At 45.3% G+C, this 18,589-nt stretch overlaps 2 protein-coding genes across 2 annotated transcripts in view; both read left to right on the top strand.

The window, feature by feature from the left end:
- The window catches only part of LOC134407377 (uncharacterized), a 50,468-nt gene extending 43,746 nt beyond the window's left edge, over positions 1-6,722 (top strand). Inside the window, exons 29-31 of the mRNA XM_063139114.1 lie at positions 3,207-3,336; positions 4,604-4,747; positions 5,888-6,722. Of these exons, the coding sequence (XP_062995184.1) occupies positions 3,207-3,336; positions 4,604-4,747; positions 5,888-6,076 (463 nt within the window). The 3' untranslated portion in view covers positions 6,077-6,722. The remainder of the gene's footprint in view (positions 1-3,206; positions 3,337-4,603; positions 4,748-5,887) is intronic.
- Positions 6,723-8,596: 1,874 nt separating this feature from the next.
- On the top strand, positions 8,597-16,807 carry LOC134407394 (uncharacterized protein CXorf65 homolog). The gene is made up of 6 exons (XM_063139147.1): positions 8,597-9,152; positions 10,130-10,216; positions 11,019-11,139; positions 11,535-11,605; positions 15,136-15,234; positions 16,378-16,807. The coding sequence occupies exons 1-6, from the start codon at positions 9,065-9,067 to the stop codon at positions 16,452-16,454; spliced, it is 543 nt and encodes a 180-aa protein (XP_062995217.1). The 5' UTR covers positions 8,597-9,064; the 3' UTR covers positions 16,455-16,807.
- Positions 16,808-18,589: the final 1,782 nt, after the last annotated feature.

Below are 18,589 nucleotides of genomic sequence, written 5' to 3' on the forward strand. Positions count from 1 at the left end.
CCCTATGTAACAATTCTCATCTCAAGAAATGGCTCTGTGTGTGTATGTGTGTGCATGTGATATCACCACACACATTCCAAGAAGAGGGCTTTGTGGATTTTTGATTTGCATCACTGAAATAATTACCAAGCTTAGAGGCTTGCCCTTTTCCCTAGTTAGTAGCCCACTTATCACACAAAAGCTCTTAGCGACAGGCATCAAAGAGGCAACTGCCAATGTCTATTAGCTGTCATCCTGCACTTAGGCCTGCATCCAGAGCAAAACACCACCACCAAACCTCCCTTTGGTCTACATGCCAGGCACAGCTTTTCGATATTGCTATCTCCTCGTTTGATGCCTTGTTCTAGATGTTCTCTGTACATGGGGTCCAACCAGGGTACATTGCCCCCATCAACGAGGATATCTAGTACCAGGGAGAAAACCCCACACTTCCACCTTTGAAACAGTGCTTGCTGTGACAGTTGGACAACCACCTGTCGGGTATGCTTTAGCATGGATTCCTACATTGAGCGGGGGGTTGGACTTCATGGCCTTATAGGCCCCTTCCAACTCTACTATTCTATGATTCTATGACCTATGATTCTATGATGAAAGAAGGACAACAGAATGTAAGACATGCCCTGCTGGATCAGACCAAGGGTCCATCTAGTCCAGCACTCTGTTCACACAGTGGCCAACCAGCTGTCGACCAGGGCATAACTGCAACTGCTCCTTCCCACCCATGTTCCCCAGCAACTGATGTAAATAGGCTTAGTGCCTCTGATACTGGAGGTAGTACATAGCCACCAGGACTAGTAGCCATTGACAGCCGCCTTCTCCATGATCATCCTACAAGTAGCCCCTTCCTGTTTGTTTTGGGAGGTGGGGATTTAGGGAGGACAGAAGAAATCCAAATAGGTCACAGCTGTGGGTTGTCTGAGTGGATAAGATGTACCATGCCAAAGGTGTATAGAGGACACTGCAAAAGGTTAAGAGGCATCACTCCAATGGCTGAGTTTGATCCTAGTGGAAGCTGGTTTCAGGCAGCCGGCTCGGGTCGACTCAGCCTTCCATCCTCCCGAGGTCGGTAAAATGAGTACCCAGTTAGCTGGGGGAAAGATAATAACGGCTGGGGAAGGCAACGGCAAACCACCCCACTATAAGGCCTGCCAAGAAAACGTCAACGAAAGCTGGCGTCCCTCCAAGAGTCAGTAATGACTCAGTGCTTGCACGAGAGGTTCCTTTCCTTTCCTTTCAAGCAGGATATCAAAGCCACTTGAAGTTAAACGAACAAAAATACAGATCAAGAGTGTGTCCTGGAGTACTATCCAGTGTAGAGCAGCGATCCACCATGCACGGGAATTGCACAATCTACCATGCATGGCAGTTGCATAACATCCATACTTTTCAGTAGTGATTTCCCCTGACACTCAGCTATTAGTGTCAGTCCTATAATTGCACCCATGATATATTACAATAGCTAGAGGAACCAGAGTCAGTGCTATAGCTATTAACAGTTTTAATGGAAATGTACTTCGAAGTTTGCCTGGCAACAGTGTAAACACTCTGCATTGGCTGACATGATTGTGACATCACTGGTCTCTTCCCATCAGTCTAGAGCTGGGTTTTTTTTTTACTGTCTTTCATGAGATCCATCACAATACAGAGTGGGTGGGTGACTCGTCCCACTTGCTCCTATGAGCCAGTCTTATGCAAATTACCTTTAGAATCTTAATCTCGGTTGGAGATTGGAGGAGTATCTGGCCTCTTCCCAGTTCTGGTCCTACTCAGTTGAGGCCAGTTGAGCATTGATAGGGCTCCCTTGAAGCCCGTTGTGGGCTGGGTTTTCATTCCCCACCCTCTTTTAGTTTAGAGAATTTGGGTGGGAAGTAAAAAATAAATAAATTGATCCCTTGAAAAGTAGCCACAGTCCAGAACAGCTACACAGTTTTCCCAGAGAGGAAACCGGAACTCAAGAGTCAGCGGTGGCCCAAGAGCTATTGCTGCCTGAATGAAGGAAAAGGTGAGGCTGCCTTCCATTCCATTTACAAAATACAACTGGACTTGGCAGATGGATCTGCCTTCACTGTGGATAATGGAACAGTGTCCTCAAATGCCCACAGCTTTCTCCTCCAGCACCTTGCTGCTGCTGTCTCCTGGCTTTTGCCACCTGAGGTGACTGCTTCACTCTGGCGAATGGTAGAGCCGGCCCTGCCAAGAGCTGTAGGCAAGCTGTCAGGAGAGGAAGAAGGGCTGTGCGCAGAGCCACCACAAGCAGGGAAATCTCAGTGTGCTTCAGGCCCAAGGATCAATGTCCGCCATCTCAGGTGGAACAACCTTCCCCTGTGACTATTGATTTGGGCTCAGGCTACAAGGTTGCCTCCAATGGTGAAACAACCCTATCATGCTGAGCAGCCATTTTAGGGAAATGCTGTGGTGGATCTGGTCGGTGCTAGGCTCTCCTGCACCAGATTGTTCCTCTTTTAAGCAGAAGAGCACATGCAGGATCTCTTGCAGTTTAAAAGAGTTAGTTGATTACCCAATGATTTGGACTGAGATTGAAGAACTCTGGAGTATTAGCCTTTCTCCCATGCTGCTTTCCCACCCACACCCACCCCTTCTGATAAAGGAGCGAGCTATGGTAGATGGTTCTAGGAACTTCATAGAGACCTTTGCCTCTTCAGGAAGGCTCTGTAACCAGGTCTGTTCTCTTTCCGCCTGTTGCTCTCATGTCAAGGCTGGGGTGGACATCAAAGTCTATTCCAGCCCTTGTCAGTTTCACATGCATTCATGGTCTATTTTCAGCCCTTGTCAGTTTTATGAGCCTGTTTTTTTTTTTTTTTTTTGTTTTTGTTTTTTTTTTGCCATAATCTGCCCAGCAGAGAAGGGGGGGAATCTCTGTGGGTTTTTGCATTTAAATTCATATTTAAATTCATCGTTTTTGAACATATCTTTTTCACAAAATCATCATTTTTAAATTAGTATTTCTCTCAAAGCACATATTTCTAAATAGATTTTATATGGAAATACACATACCAAAGTGCAACTTGGTATGTTGTTTGAGCTGAGAGCAGCATCCCAAACATCTGCAAAGGAGGAGCAGATTTGGGATTGTTAAAGTATGAATTCCTCAAGTATTCCTTTTCAAGGCGACAGGTGTTGGTCCTCTGAAGGCAGATGGATGCAGAAAGTAGGGAATCCGCACTTAACTTTTTCATGTATCTCAGGTTGCACCATTACAAAAGTTTCCAACTGCAAGCAGAGCTTCGAACTAGAATGGAAAGTTCAGAGCGAAATGTGGAGGAGGTGTGTAGCACTGAGAGGAAGAATCAGGAAGGAGATTCCTCTGGTCTTCAGGTACCTCATTTGAAATAAGCCAGTTAGGGTCATATGTCCTACAGCTTGTTTCTGGGGTTCATTGCAGGTTTCCTGCTGTGACGTCAGATGAGTGAACTGTTCAGCAGGTTGTACCTCCCACTCACAGCAGGAGGCAGGACCATGCAAAACAGACTTGCCTACATCCTCCTATGGGAACAAGACCCTCACCTTCTGGCAGTGCAATGATTTAAAATACTGCAACAGATTAAAAACCACAGGAATTGAAAGACAAAAATACCTGGGGAAATAAGGTCTTCAACTGGCACCAAAAAGAGCAAATTGTAGGCACCAGGCAAGCCTCTCTGGGGAGTTCATTTCACAACCAGGGTGCCACAGCAGAAAGGTCCCTCTTATTAGCTTCACACATTCACTTCGTTTGGCAGGAGTTCAGTTCAAAGAGGAGGACTGCTGGACAATCTTGGTCCAGGCAGGTGTATATGAGAGGAGATAATCCTTCTGGTAATCTAGCCCCAAACCATTAGAGCTTTGAAAGTTAATACCAGCGCTTTGTTATCAGCCTGGGAATGAACTGCCAGCCAGTACAGATGGAAAAGTACTGGCATAATATGGTCACATTGCCCAGTCCCCATTAACAATCTCGCTGCCCTATTTTGGACCAGCTGATGTTTCCAGACCAATTTCAAAGGCAGCCCCACGTATGACGCAATGCAGTAATCCAGATGAAAGGTTACCAGGGCATGGATAACTGTAGCTAGGCTATCTCTGTCAAGGATGTAGTTGGTATATCAGCCTAAACTGATAGGTGTCCCATGCTAACCAATCCACCTACTACGCCAATGTAGTTAAGAAAACTGCACGACATGGTACAGTTGCCTTATTGATTCCCTATCCTCTACTGTGTTTCATTGATCAACACTCACCACAGTCAAGGAAAAGGCTATTGCAATCACATCACGTTTTTTTGTTTTTTAATTGCACTTTAGTGGTGAGACGTGGGGCGAGAGGCACGCATTAGTATCATCCACACACCTTCCCATAATGTGCAATTTGGGCATTTGTGTAGAGTGATGAGATGTGTTAAAGGGCAGGGCCCTTGTAGACTAGCAGTTGTGCAGAAGAGGGGAATTCAGCAGGTGGTGGTGCGGTGCTCTTCTTGCCACATTAGCAATAGAACATGATGTGCTCCAAGTGCTGAAATTCCTGTGTAACTGTTGAGAATTATAGGAGGAGTTTTGTTTGTTTTCTGTTGCATCTGGTCACCTTTTTAATGGCTCCTGGTTTCCAGGTGAAGATTGCAGAGCGGGAGCAGATGCTGGATGGCCTGAATGAACACTTCTTTGAGCTAACAGTACAGGCCATGATGATCCAGAAGGAAGAGGAACAGCTGGACCAGGAGCTCAGAACACAAGAGGTCTTGGCCTCACTCACAGTATGTGTGTTCCACCATTGCACTGCACAGGGACAATGCTGGCATTTTGACATTATCTCACATACAGATGCACATATATTCACAGTGCCCCTAATATACTGAGGGCTTAACACTACATCTTCACAGCAGCCCTATGAGGCAGGTCTTTGGGTTTAAGATGAGGAACACTCTAGAGCAGAGTCACATCTCAGTCCTCCCACAAGCCCAATAGACATTTCAGACGGCTCACGAACATGTTTGCTGTGTGGACACCAGTGCCTTGAATGCTAATCAGTGTAAATTGAAGGCACATATTTCCAAACATGCTGGGTCATGTGGGGAAAAACACTAGTGAACTGTGATTAGCACCCATGACACCCTGGTATATGTCCATCATGTGACCCTGACTGGAGACAGACATTTTCCCTTCATGTTTTGGCACTGTAAACACTGACATACACGTCACAAGCAAGGTTGACCCATAACGTCTAAATGGGTCCATTGTAAGCAACTAAGCCTAGATGTGCCTCTGAGCTCCATCTGATGAGTGTTTTATTGCACGCTTGTTACTTGGGCACTCACAGATTTTTTGCAAAACACCCCCCCCCCACACACACACACATGATGTTGTCTGCCTCCCCTTCTGGCCTTCCTAGTGCGACAAAAAAAGCTACACGAAGTCCGATGTATTTTAAACCCGGAAGTTGCTGTTCTCTCCTGCTGTGTGTAGGAGAAGCAGTGCGATGAGAACAGTCAACTGAATGGGCCTTGTGCTCATTGTTTACTTCCTCTTTCGAAAGAGGAAGTAACTGAGCAATGAAAACACGGGCGGAGAAGCAACGGTAGGGAGTGTGTTAACCCCCGGTGCAATGGAGCTCTAGATGTGAATGCATGTCTCCTGGAACTGCATCCAATTCTATATCTAGAAGATTTTACCAGATTTTTTTTTTTTACAACTGCAAACTTGAGCCAGGCTCTTTACAAAGGCAGCAAAACTGGAGGAAGGAGCCACGAAGTTTGCTTGCTCCTTGTGAATAGCAGCACAGTATTGAGAGTCCAGTTCTCCCAGTTTCCAGCGTCCCGCCTCATCCACCGTTTCAAACTTAGTGGCTCTGTTCTTTCCTTCTCCCGTCTCCTCCCTTTCCCCCACTTTTTCTACAGTCATCAAGTGGACTTGCTGGTGAGAAAGCCCAACACTTTCACGAACTTCTTGAAACTTGGACAGCCAAAAGAGACCAACGTGTGCTGCTGGAAATTAAGAGGAGTTTAATCACACAGAGGATCAAAGACGTTGAATTGGAACTGACTCATCTTCTGAACATCCAAAATGGCCAGCAGCAGAGCAGCTAAGGGGGAGACCAGCCTGAAAGTGTTCAGTTGACTGCATTTGACTCTTGTTTGGTTGATCAGTCCTTTGCTCAAATACTTCTCTGATTCTCTTGGGGGTTCTGATATACAGTAGGGATAGATGAAAAGCATTGCCCCCAAGTGGCAAATTGGAGGCAATCATGTTGGGGGCTGAACTTTGGCCCCTTCCCCAAATGGTTTTAGAGGAGGGGGCTTACAGTGGTGATGGAGGAGGCGTCTTCCTTCCTTCTTTTTTGTTTAATTTTCTTGCCCAGCCAAGGCAGCTTACAATGGCAGTGAAGGGGAACATAAGAAGCTGCCTTATACTGAGTCAGACCATTGGTCCATCTAGCCCAGTGTTGTTGACACTGACTGGCAGCAGGTCTCCAAGGTATCAGGCAGGATTCATTTCTTCACCCTACCTGGACAAGCTGTTGATCGAACCTGGGACCTTCTCCGTGCACAGCATGTGCTCTGTTGCACTAAGCTGTGGCTTCTCCCTCAGCTTCTTACCATTTACCCTTTCCCCCTAACTTTTAAAAGCCACCAGCTCTGCTGATCGCTTCAGTGGTGGTGTGGCAGTGATGGTGCTCAACCCAATGCTGCCACCATCCCTTCTTTCTCAGAGTGCTTCTGGGGAGGATGCTGTGCACTGTGGTGAGCCAGAGCAGATCTACACTGCGTACTGAAGGCGCTTGCGTGCGCCTGCAGTGCGCCTCCAAAGCGATTGTGTAGATCCTAGAAGGAAGAGGCAGAGGAAGAGGTGGCTGGGGAATCCGGCCGCGTCCTTGCTGCCGCCGCCACTGCCGCCCACTTCCCCGCTGGCCTCCTGCTGCCGGCAAAAGAGCCACTCGGCAGAAGAAGGCGGGGCGGAGAGCGGAAGAAGCTCTCCGACCTGGGTGGCTCTTTCGCCGGCAGCGGGAGGCCAGCGGGGAGGTGGGCGGCGGTGGCAGCAGCGGCTGGATTTCCCAGCCGCCTCTTCCTCCGCCTCTTCCTTCTAGGATCTACACAATTGCTTTGGAGGTGCACTGCAGGCGCACGCAAGTGCCTTCAGTACGCAATGTAGATCTGCTCCCAGTGTGGTGTAGTGGCCAGAGTGCTGCACTGGGAGTCGGGAGATCCAGGTTCTAGTCCCCACTCAGCCATGGAAGCTCACTGGGTGACTTTGGGCCTGTCACAGACTCTCAACCCAGCCTACTTCACAGGTTTGTTGTGAGGATAAAACAGAGAGGAGGAGGAGGATTATGTAAGCTGCCTTAGGCTTCTTGGAGGAAAAAAGGGGGGATATAAATGCATTCAGTAAATAAAGTCATGGACGTAGAGTGAACCTAGTTACATGAGCCAAGTCCACAAATCAGGGTACATTCAGGCACAATGCGCATATGCACTTATGAGGCAATGTCAGCTGATTTCCCAGCTGCTTAGTTTGCACACATCACTTTCAAAATATAGACAATATTAACATTTTCAAATGAATATAACTGGGAGGAAGGAAACTGAAAAGTAGGTCAATTGTTGGCGCTTGCCAAAAATGAACGCAAAAACCGGTGAGTTGTTCCGGCTCAGAATTTCTGTTTGCATGAAACAGAAGGCATGAATTGGTGTATGGAATGTGTGCACACACAGAAATTAGAGGAACTGAGGTTATTGTTTTTAACAGTGGAATAAAATAGCAGCTCTGAGTTTATTTAAAACACGCCCAAGGATTCAGGTGGGTTCCCGAAAGGTTGCCGGATCTGTATTGTGTAACGGCGGACTTACTAATGGGTTTGAAAAGCTGTGTATTCTGTTTTAAAGGAAAAGGTGTAAAGTCAAGCATTATTTTAGTGACAAAACCAAACAAATGTATTTGTGCTACATTGCGATGTGTATTAGATAGCTTGTTTGGAAAACATCGTAGAAATGATCAATCGTGACAGGAGCTGTGTATCTGTGGTTGTGTCTCCATTTCAGGCTTCCCGTATGAAAATAAACCCTGTTTGTTCCTCAAATAAATGCCACAAATAGTCACTGTGAGCTTCTATACCAGCTAGTGCAGCTGATGAAACACTTGGGATTGAAAGAGCACGTTTTATCTAATATTTGAAGAACGTGATTACTGTAACAGAATAATAGGGTGGCAGTTGATTTTTTTCTTCTTTTTCTTTTTTCATTCCTGAATACTGTTCGCTTCAAATTCATTCAGATAACTAAGCACTTCCTCTATCCTAGTTTTCCTTAGAGCCCCATCCAACTAAAGGTAAGGCAAGGAATATCCTCTCTGGCTGGGAATCAGCTCAGCAACATGGCAACCTACAAAGGCAGGCATGCTTTTATTTTCCCCCTCATGAATAATGAGGCGGTATTTGAATGACTGGTACTACAGAGGGTTTTTTGTCTCTTCTGCTGGTAAAGGTCGTTTATCAGGTCCTTTGGTTGGCCAATGTGTCACCCTTGGAGAGGAAAACAAACTCAGGCAGCACCCAGCAACCACGACTTGAGCACACAATTCAGCTTCCAGGAGCAGGCTGCTTGAGAAACAGTTCCCGGTCTCACTTTCGTTTGCAAGACCTATACAGAATTCAGGAGACACGGTGGCATTTTGGGCCTGACGTACCTTTTCCTGGCCTGCTGAGCAACACTGGTATATAGTGATATTGGGTTAGGGTCCATGCTAGCAGACTGCCATTATGCTGCCATTTTGAAAGCATGCTGCCATTGATGGTTGGGTCCATCAGGCATTTTCTGGTTATACTGTTATGTTATGCTGCCGTACTGCTCTTTTATGGGATTTTAAATGGTCACAAGTCTGCCTTGAGCTCTTATCTAAGCAAAGAGCTGGGATATAAAATTTAAAAACAGCCATACAGTAGAGGGAAGAAGGGTGAATTCTGGAAAGCTCCATGTCAAGGGGTAGACAACAGACTTCCCCATCTCCCTGCTCCATGTTCCTGGGCATTTGCTGAGGGTAATTGTGCTTTGCTTCATCAGCAGGAACAAACTCCATCTTACATGTTTCTCTTATGGCTTATTTCTTTTCCCATCACCCCCACCCTCTTCAGGTTATCAACAGAAATGTTTGTAACTGTGCTTCATGGAGGTAAGTGACCATCTGGCCTTGGGCCTTTGTTGTTTATATGTCTATTAAGAACTAATGGGCCTGTTCAGAAGACACCTTAATCCTTGCTGGGGGGAATCCTTCTAAGCGACCCCAGTGCGGCGTGAAAGCGAGCGTGTAACTTGCCTTTGGAAGAGCCAACGAAGAGACGTCCTTTCCGCCGCCACCACCCATAGACCTCCTCGCCGACCGGCGAGGAGTGCTTGGCTGAAGAAGGCGGGGTTGAGAGCGGAAGAAGCTCTCCACCCTGCCTTCTTCCCCCGAGCTCTCCGTCCCAGCCGGCGAGGAGGGAGTTGGGTGGCGGCGGCGGGAAGGACATCTCTTTGTCGGCTCTTCCAAAGGCAAGTTACACGCTCGCTTTCACACCGCACTGGGGTCGCGACGTGCGGATTCCCCCCGGTGAAGGCTTTTGGTTAAGCAGCAGGGTTTAAGGTGACTTGAGTGATGTGTTTTGCTAAACCCTGCTCACTCACTAACCACAGTCAGACCAACTGTAGCAGGGGTAGCAGCTCTAACCATGGCTTAAAGTGTTGTGCGCAACAGCATGGCTTGTGGTTAGTGCTAACCCCAGGGAACCACAGTTCCACTAACCATAGTCCCTTCAGTGTCATCTGAACAGGCCCAATGTCAGCAGTGGTAAATAAAATAATTATCCTTTCTGCCATGTTCCTACTGCACAAACCACGACCACATGGTAAAGAGATGGAGCAGAAGGTGTGAACTGATCATTTCACATTCTGTTTCTAACCTTGGGTAGTATCCAATGTTAGTCATATGTAAAGTAGACCCGCTGAAATGAATGAGACCCAACTTAGTCATTTCATTATTGCATATGTTTTAAATTGGTTGTTTTAATTCTTGTTGTTATCCTTATTGGCAGACATTTACTGAAATGTGGAACACCAATGTTTTAAATAATAAAACACATGAACTCTAAAATCCCTTTTGCATTTTCATAGAAAACAAAGCAGACATTTTTAACATTCATTGTAAAGTCCAGCTTCTTCTAGATGGCATCAAACACCACTGTGGCTGTGAGGATGAAGGTATGGTTTGTGTGTGTGTGTGTGTGTGTGTGTGTGTGTGTGTGTGTGTGTGTTTATTAATAATAATATATTTAAATACATTGCTTTACTTGTTTGGAGGTTTTAGTATTGCCATCTTATTGTCTGCTACCATGTATCTTCATCATGGTGAACACAAATGCCGAAATCATTTACTTGTGTCCTTGGTCAGGCCACATGACATCCATCTTTAAATCCTGGCATTCGCTTACTGTCTGTTTCAAGATCCTACACAAGCATTTTGTCTTTTACCTTCAAAACCCTCCAAACACTGCATTTCCCCACTAATCTATTCTACGTTATATTATTTCTTTATATTATATTTTATATATTATTACTCCAGTCTTATATTCACCAGCCTGAGCCATCTGAAGATCTTCTGCTTCCTCAAGTGACTCCATCTTTCATGTCTGGACATGCCACCAACATACTCTGTTACTTCCTTCAGATCACTCCTCTAAACTCAGCTTTTCCATGAACACCCTCATCTCCATATACCCTATCAAAACAACCTCTCTCTGTCTCTGTGTATGTGTCTGTGTGTCTCTCTGTGTATATGTACACATGCGTGCACACACATGAAATAAATCTATATTCTCGCCCTACTTACTTACCCTTGTCTTTATTTCCCTACCTTTCCTGTTGTGTCCTCTCTGAATTTAATTATAGATTGTAAACTGCTTGGGCCAAGGATGTGGACTCTTGCACTTTGTAAAATGTCTTGCAAAGAGACGGTTGGTAAATAAATAAATAATGTTGCCAGCTCCTGAATTATGCATTTCAGATGAAATCGAGTTAGCCGATGAGAGTGGCCAGATCAAGAACTTACTCCAAAACAAGCACCGCTCCGCAATGGAACTTTTGGGGGAACGAGAATCCTATGTGCTCCTTGCCGTTGCAAGTAGGTTCTTTACCCACTCTCCAGTAGATGACCTCTTTCCCTCTGGATGATCATAGTGAGGTTGGGTTTAAGGAGGGGGATGGGGGACACTGTTTTTAGGAGAGAACCACCCTCCCTACCATTTGGCATGTGACTTAAGAGACCACAGTTTTGTCTTAACTCCAAACCAGGGGTAAGAAAGCAGATGTGTAAAGCCATGTGCATATAGTACCCACAAATCAGAACATTTCAGGACCACCACCCTCCTTTAGTTAGTAAATGAAAAATACATCTTGAACAACATTATCCAGTTAAGGAGAAAGTCTTGGCTAGCTCAGCTCTCGCATTTTATTCTAATCACTCTAAACGGGGAACATGGTCCTCACACTAATTGCTTTTCTTCTTTGACCCTATAGGCAGCGAAAGACCTTCAGAGATGGAATTCACACCCCTGTTGAAAGATGAGAATATCATTAACCCTAAATTCTTAGGTGGGTAAATTGAGTTCCATTATTCTATGGACTTTTCAAACTAAGAATTTATTTATTCTATATGTTTAAAATATTTCCTAGCTGCCATTCAAAGTAGGAGCCCTCCCAAGGTAGGACACAACATTAAAACTCACCTAATAAAAACTGATGCAGGTATTTTTTTAAAAAACACAGTCAAAAACAGTGCAACAATAAAATACATAATAAAAGCCAATACGGTAATAAAAACAATAAAGGAAAATGAAAGATTAGGACAAAAGCACAAATCCTACACACAAATAACTATAATGAAATGACAAAATGTATCAAATACTAGGGCTGTGCTCTGCTTCTCTTCGGTTCAGAGAAGCAGGAGCGAGGCGGCCTGATTTGCCTCCGGAAAAGGCAGAGGCAAAGAAAGTCGGGGGGGGCTGCAGATCGAGGTGAAGAGGATCACCTCAATCCAGAGCTCCAGATGCAGGTAAGTGGGGGGGGGGAGGGGGACTCATCTGGCGCTGCCGGTGCCTCCGCAGTCCCTGTGGCAGTGGCGATGGAGCCAGGTAAGGGGGCAGAGAGGAGGGAGACTTACCTGTGTCCATCGCGGGCTTCAATTGAGGCCCCGGTTGAAGCTGGAAGTGAAGGCCGAGGCCTCTTCCAGCTTCAAGCCAGGGCCTCAATTGAAGCCTGCAATGGACGCAGGTAAGGGGGGGGGGTTGGCCTACCTGGCGCCCCCGGTGCTGCGATCCATGTAGCGGCAGTGGCAGAGCCAGGTAAGGGAGGAGGGAGGCTTACCTGCGTCTGTCGCGGACTTCAATCGAGGCCCCAGTTGAAGCCAGAAATGAAGGCTGAGGCCTCTTCCGGCTTTAAGTAGGGGCCTCAATTGAAGCCCGTGACAGATTCAGGTAAGGGAGCAGGGGGGGGGTTGGCCTACCTGGCACCGGCGCCGCCATCCATACAATGGCGGCGAAGCCGGATCTCGCTCCGCAGAGTGGAGCGGGGGACTGGCAGAGCAGCACGAAGAGAATCGGACCCGATCCAGATTTTCCATATCAGGCCATGAAGCAGATTGGGGGGGGGGTGTCCATGCACAGCCCTATCAAATACTATTAAGTATTTATAAAGCATAGCAAAAAAAAAGTGCAAGTAAAAAGTAGTAATACAACCTATGTAACAGTATGAAATATTTATAGGAAATTCGAGGTAAAAGTGTGCAGCAAGGTGTGGATAAAGCTCAATTTTTAAACCAAAAATTGAAAAATATACACAAGAGTTATAAGGGCAGGCATATCATGTCCCTATCCCGTTACAATATCCCATTACTAAGGTAAAGTGTTTTATACACACACACTGTTTTTTGGATAAGAATTAAGACATATCTCTTTCATTTGACTTTTGAATAGTGTTTTCATGTTTAAATATGATATTGCATTTTATGTATTAGTAGTAGTAGAGTTGTTGTATATTATATAATGAATATACTGCCTTTTCACAAGTGTCACTTTGGTGATGCTTGTGAGAAGGTAGTATCTACAAATAACATATAAATAAATAAATGGAACGTATGTGAGTATAACTTTGCCAACTGCACCTTCTGCATTTTCATTCTAAGTCTCTTCGGTGTTCAAGCATTTTGATACGTTATCCCCTTAAGTGACACATTCATGTGCAGTATAAATACATGACAAAGAATTGACGTGCAGCCCTAGTTCTTAAAGTGTATGTGGATTGGACTATTTAATAAACAAATAAAATGAAACCAGGAAATATAAATAAATGACCTCTCCGTTCAGAAATGTGGTTTGTTGCCACCCACATCAGAACACCCTGGCTTGCATGACTTTCATTGGATTTGCATAATAGGCACTAAGCTTCTTTCTCTCATCAGTTATATTTCTGATGTCATCATTCAAACATTTATAGTGCAACAGGTTACAAGTAAGCCTTTTCTTCCCAGAAGGGTTGTTTAATCAGAGCTTAGAATTCATTATCCAAAGCCCATTTGTTAGGCCAATGCCAAAAGAGAAAGCTCACACATGGACATCAAAGAAAGGTGAGCCAAAATGGGGGTAGTTAAGGACACAGGAGTGCTTTGCTTGCTCCCAGTGATGTCAGCACCTAGCTTCCTTGGACAGCTGCTGAGTGCCCAATGGCCTTGGAAAGGCCCACCACTGATGCTGCCCTGGGGGTTCTTTGATTCTCCCTCCCTCCCAGCACAGTCCTCTGAGGTGGATCTCATGTCCGCCTGAATTCCTCACCATGCCCTCTAACAATTAATAACCAGCCATTCCACCTGAAGCTGTCGAAGTGCAGTAATGTTAAATTAACTTAATTAATGTAAAAGTAGTAAGTGCATTTTGTATTTACGTATGTGTCACCTTGAGAGTGCATTGAGCCGAAAAGCAGCCGATATATGAATACAATACAATTGTTAAAAAGGCACTAAAGCAACAGGCGATTGGGGAAACCATGGCTGCCACTGGGTACCAAAAATAAAAATAAAAATGGCAAATAGTTTTCTTGTGGACCCTGCTGCCCTGCCTCCCAACTGGGAATCCTTCACATTGAAAATCAAACTTCATAAATATTGGGCTCAGCACCTGAAAGTAGCACTTTGTAAATTGTAATTCTGGGATCTCCAACACGGTGCCCATGGGTATCTGTGCCTGCAGACACTTACTTTGGTGCCCACCAGTCTCCCTGCCCCTCTTGATTTGTATTTTATTTAAGGGTGTGCAGTTTTTAAAAATTAAAATTAAAATGGGAGGCTGGCATGCTTCAAAGTGAAGTGCTGGTCTTCAGTGCCATCTTTATTTTAGTTCAAAAGTTTGTTATTGTGTTTTGGAACTCAAACCCAACCTCTGCCCTGTACCTAGGTTCTTGGGGAAGTTTTATCAGTTTGCCTTCTGGGAGTGGTTTAGGACTGGCCATGCCCACCATGGCAGCCATTTTATGAATGGGCAAGCCCCCCATGGTAGCCATTTTGTGAGAGTACCCTTGAAACTCCCTAAACATTCTAAATGTGTCCACCAACCCAAAAAGGTTGAGGACTCCTATAATAAATGTTCCAGCACCTGTCAACAATGCCTTCAGCTCATAGTTGCAGGCCTATCACTCTAATGTCTTTGCAATGGCCAAAACCTGCTAACTCATTAAATTTCCATCAATGAATGCATAGACAGGAAGGACTACCAGATCCAGTGATTTTTGCAGTTTACAAGAACAAAAGTGCTACTTCTCCATTGCTGTGAAAGAGTATCCGGAGTGGGTAATCTTCCTGTAAGTTATAAGGCTCACAGTCCCACATAACTTCTTAACATAAGAGCCTATCCATGGGGCAATCCATCCTGGCCTGAAAATTAAATTTAGTTAGATCAGCTTTCTCCAATCTGGTGGCCTCCATACCTGGCTGGGGGATTCTGAGATTATAGTCCACTGCATCTGGAAAGAACCAGGTTGGGGAAAGGCTGCTTTAGATATTATCTTGTGAAACCAATCATGTTTGGGAATTCTTTGGGTGAGTTGAGTTGATTGTATATTTCTTCTACCTGAAGCGAAACTGGGGAATTGCCAAGACCACAAGGTCCCCTCTCCCAAGATGAAAATCAGAAAGAGCCACAAAAAATCAACCTTGGATGTTACAGTTGCTGAAGGTGAGTCCATAATTATAAAAGAGAAACCTTAATGCAAGATATATTTTGTGAATCTTTCCATGATAGCATATGTAGACAGGTGTAACAAACATCTTTGTTGCATTTAAACTGTGTAGGATTGGTGTTGGTATTGTTTGAGTCCGATGAGATCAACACACATCTTTAGATGAATCTTATATTCTAAAACATGTCCATAATAACCTCATTGTGTTTTAACCTACTTGTCTCACTCGTAAGCTAAGTGCTCAGGTTAAGTGCTGTGTTAATTGATATTACTAAGTTGAGTATATGAGTATATCATCAACATCTTTTTTCAAACCGCTCAGAGACGTGTTGTAAACCGCCCAGAGAGCTTCGGCTGTGGGGCAGTATATAAATGTAAATAAATAAATAAATAAATAAATAAATAAATAAAATAAATAAAATGATCACAAACAGGTTAAAAACATAGAATCATAGAATAGTAGAGTTGGAAGGGGCCTATAAAGCCATCGAGTCCAACCCCCTGCTAAATACAGGAATCCTCCTTAAAGCATTCCTGACAGATGGCTGTCCAGCTGCATCTTGAATGCCTCTAGTGTGGGAGAGCCCATGACCTCCCTAGGTCATTGGTTCTATTGTGGTACTGCTCTAACAGTCAGGAAGTTTTTTCCTGATGTCCAATCGGAATCTAGCTTCCTGTAACTTGAGCCCATTATTCCGTGTCCTGCACTCTGGGATGATCAAAAAGAGATCCTGGCCCTCCTCTGTGTGACAACCTTTCAAGTATTTGAAGACTGCTATCATATCTCCCATCAGTCTTCTCTTCTCAAGGCTAAACATGCCCAGTTCTTTGATTCCAGACCCCTGATCATTCTCACACTCCTCTGAACCCCCTCCAGCTTGTTTGCATCCTACTTGAGGTGTGGGGCCAAGGACCATGTTATCTTACCATACAGGCAGATACTTTCAAGGAGGCTGCCATTTAATGGCTATTGGCTGAATGTGCCATTTGTCAAGCTTATCAAAAATAAACTGATGGAACTATGGCGCAGTATAGAAATGTTATAAATAAATGTGTTTTTAAAATCCCCTTAGCAATTTCCAGCTCTTTAATTGTACCCATGTCCATGCTTGGTTGACTGTCATCTCTTTCTGCTGCAGGGTTACGGAATCATTCACCTCATAGCAGTAAAGCAAGGACTCCCACGGCTTCTCCGAAACAAAGCAGGAAAATATGATTTATAACCAATTATCAAGTCATGACCAATGCTGAGAGTTTGGGAAATGTTCTTCTTTGCGCAAATGTTGATTAGGGATACAGTTCTATGCACTCTTGCTTGGGAGTAAGCCCCATTGGACATAGGATGCTTCCAGGCGGAGGGCTTCTAGCATTGCCTGTTAGAAGGGGTTGTCCAGCTATTCAGCCATTTCCTCCTCAGTGGATTTGCTGCAGTAAGAGAAAAGATGGATTATGTAACCCTCCCATGTTTTCCCACCACAGGTAGAAGGTGATGTCCTCTGGACTCCCCGCTTAAATTATGTGAACGGGGCAGCATAATGGTGCCATAAAGGCCTTGCCTGAAAGTGCTCAGTGTTGCACCTTTGAGTATAATATTGCACTGTAGGTGTGCCATTTTGGTGTCAACATAAAAGATTAATAGGTTGTAAAGATGCTGGGAGCACTTATGCATTTTTATTTCTCCCTTTGGAAGGAATTTAGCGTCTCATTTCCATTTTTCTTCCTAAGCTTTAAAAGAATCGAATTGACATATTTACCCAAGATGAAAACGTAAGTAGTCCACATGCTTGACTGAAGCTGGTTCAATAAAATGTATTTTCTCCTCTGCATCTCCCAAGGCTTATTTATGGAACTTGTTTCCAATGTTACCCATCAGTGCTAGGAATAATAATAAAAAGAGAATGTGCTTTTGAACATCTGTGATATTTCAGGGGCCGCTTGGGAAGCTGCATACATGTTATGCTGGGGGTGGGGGTGGGGAGTGAGGAATCAGGAAACTGGATCAGGCTTAGACAACATGAAGTATACGTTGGTAGTGGGGAAAGTTTTCTTGACAAAAGAAAAGTTGTGGATGCCAAAGATGATATCAGGCAGCCTGTACATGTGGAGGGCCCATAGCTTAATGGGAGTAATCCAGCATCAATCTCTGGTGTCTCCAGTTAGAAGGGTCATAAGAACATAAGTCTGATCCTTGGTTGGATCAGACCAATGGTCCATCTAGTCCAGCACTCTGTTCAGACAGTGGCCAACCAGCTGTTGAACAGGAATGCACAAGCAAGGGACAGATGCAACAGCATCCTCCTGCCCAGTTATACTGCCTCTAATACTGGAGGTAGCACCTAGCCATCAGGACTATAGCCATTGATAACCTCCTCCAGGAATTTATCCAACCCCCTTTTAAAGCCATCCAAGTTGATGGCCATCACTACATCTTGTGGTTGTGAATTCCATAGTTTAACTCTGCGCTGTGTGAAGAAGTCCTTCCTTTTATTTTTCCTGGATCTCCCACTCATCAGCTTCATGGGATGACTCCATTGGGTTCTAGTATTGTTAGAGAAGGAGGAAAATCTCTTTTCCACACCAGGCATCATTTTTTACAGTTTTGGTCAGATGAGATGATGTGAAAGACTCTTTCTCTGAGACCCTGGAAAGCTGCTGCTAGTCACAATGCTTCCTGATGGAAAGTTCCTAGTGCTTCCACTCAGAAGACATTGCACAGAATATCCCATCTCCTTTTCTTACTGGTAGCGGATCTACACTGCGTACTGAAGGCGCTTGCGAGCGCCTGCAGTGCGCCCCCAAAGCGATTGTGTAGATCCTGGAAGAGGCGGGGAAGAGGAGGAGGAGGAGGAGGCAGCTGGGGAATCCAGCCGCGTCCTTGCCACCGCCGCCGCCGCCCACCTCCCCGCCGGCCTCCTGCTGCCGGCGAAAGAGCCACCCGGGTCGGAGAGCTTCTTCCGCTCTCCGCCCCGCCTTCTTCCGCCGAGTGGCTCTTTCGCCGGCAGCAGGAGGCCGGTGGGGAGGTGGGCGGCAGCGGTGGCAAGGACGCGGCCGGATTCCCCAGCCTCCTCCTCCTCCGCCTCTTCCTCCGCCTCTTCCAGGATCTACACAATCGCTTTGGGGGCGCACTGCAGGCACTCCCAAGCACCTTCAGTATGCAGTGTAGATTATGTTTCTTAACAGTAAGAAAAACAACATCAGAAGAAGCAGTGGGGAAACACAGGAGGGTTCTGGTTGGAAGATGATGACGATGTCTGTGAATGAGACGATGTGGCGTCGCTGTAAAAGCCTTGCTTGGAAGCACCCTCAATACTGCACGCGATAGAGAAACATTCTGGCCTGCTAACAAGGAAG

Source organism: Elgaria multicarinata, chromosome 12, assembly GCF_023053635.1.
Source record: "Elgaria multicarinata webbii isolate HBS135686 ecotype San Diego chromosome 12, rElgMul1.1.pri, whole genome shotgun sequence".
NCBI lineage: Eukaryota > Metazoa > Chordata > Lepidosauria > Squamata > Anguidae > Elgaria > Elgaria multicarinata.

What these genes read in the sequence shown, in the direction of transcription:
- LOC134407394 (XM_063139147.1), top strand. Translation starts at nt 9,065, where the DNA reads ATGTTTCTCTTATGGCTTATTTCTTTTCCCATCACCCCCACCCTCTTC. An exon ending in CTGTGGCTGTGAGGATGAAG is followed by an intron (nt 10,217 to 11,018) that starts GTATGGTTTGTG and finishes TATGCATTTCAG; the next exon opens with ATGAAATCGAGTTAGCCGAT. An exon ending in GGATGTTACAGTTGCTGAAG is followed by an intron (nt 15,235 to 16,377) that starts GTGAGTCCATAA and finishes TTTCTGCTGCAG; the next exon opens with GGTTACGGAATCATTCACCT.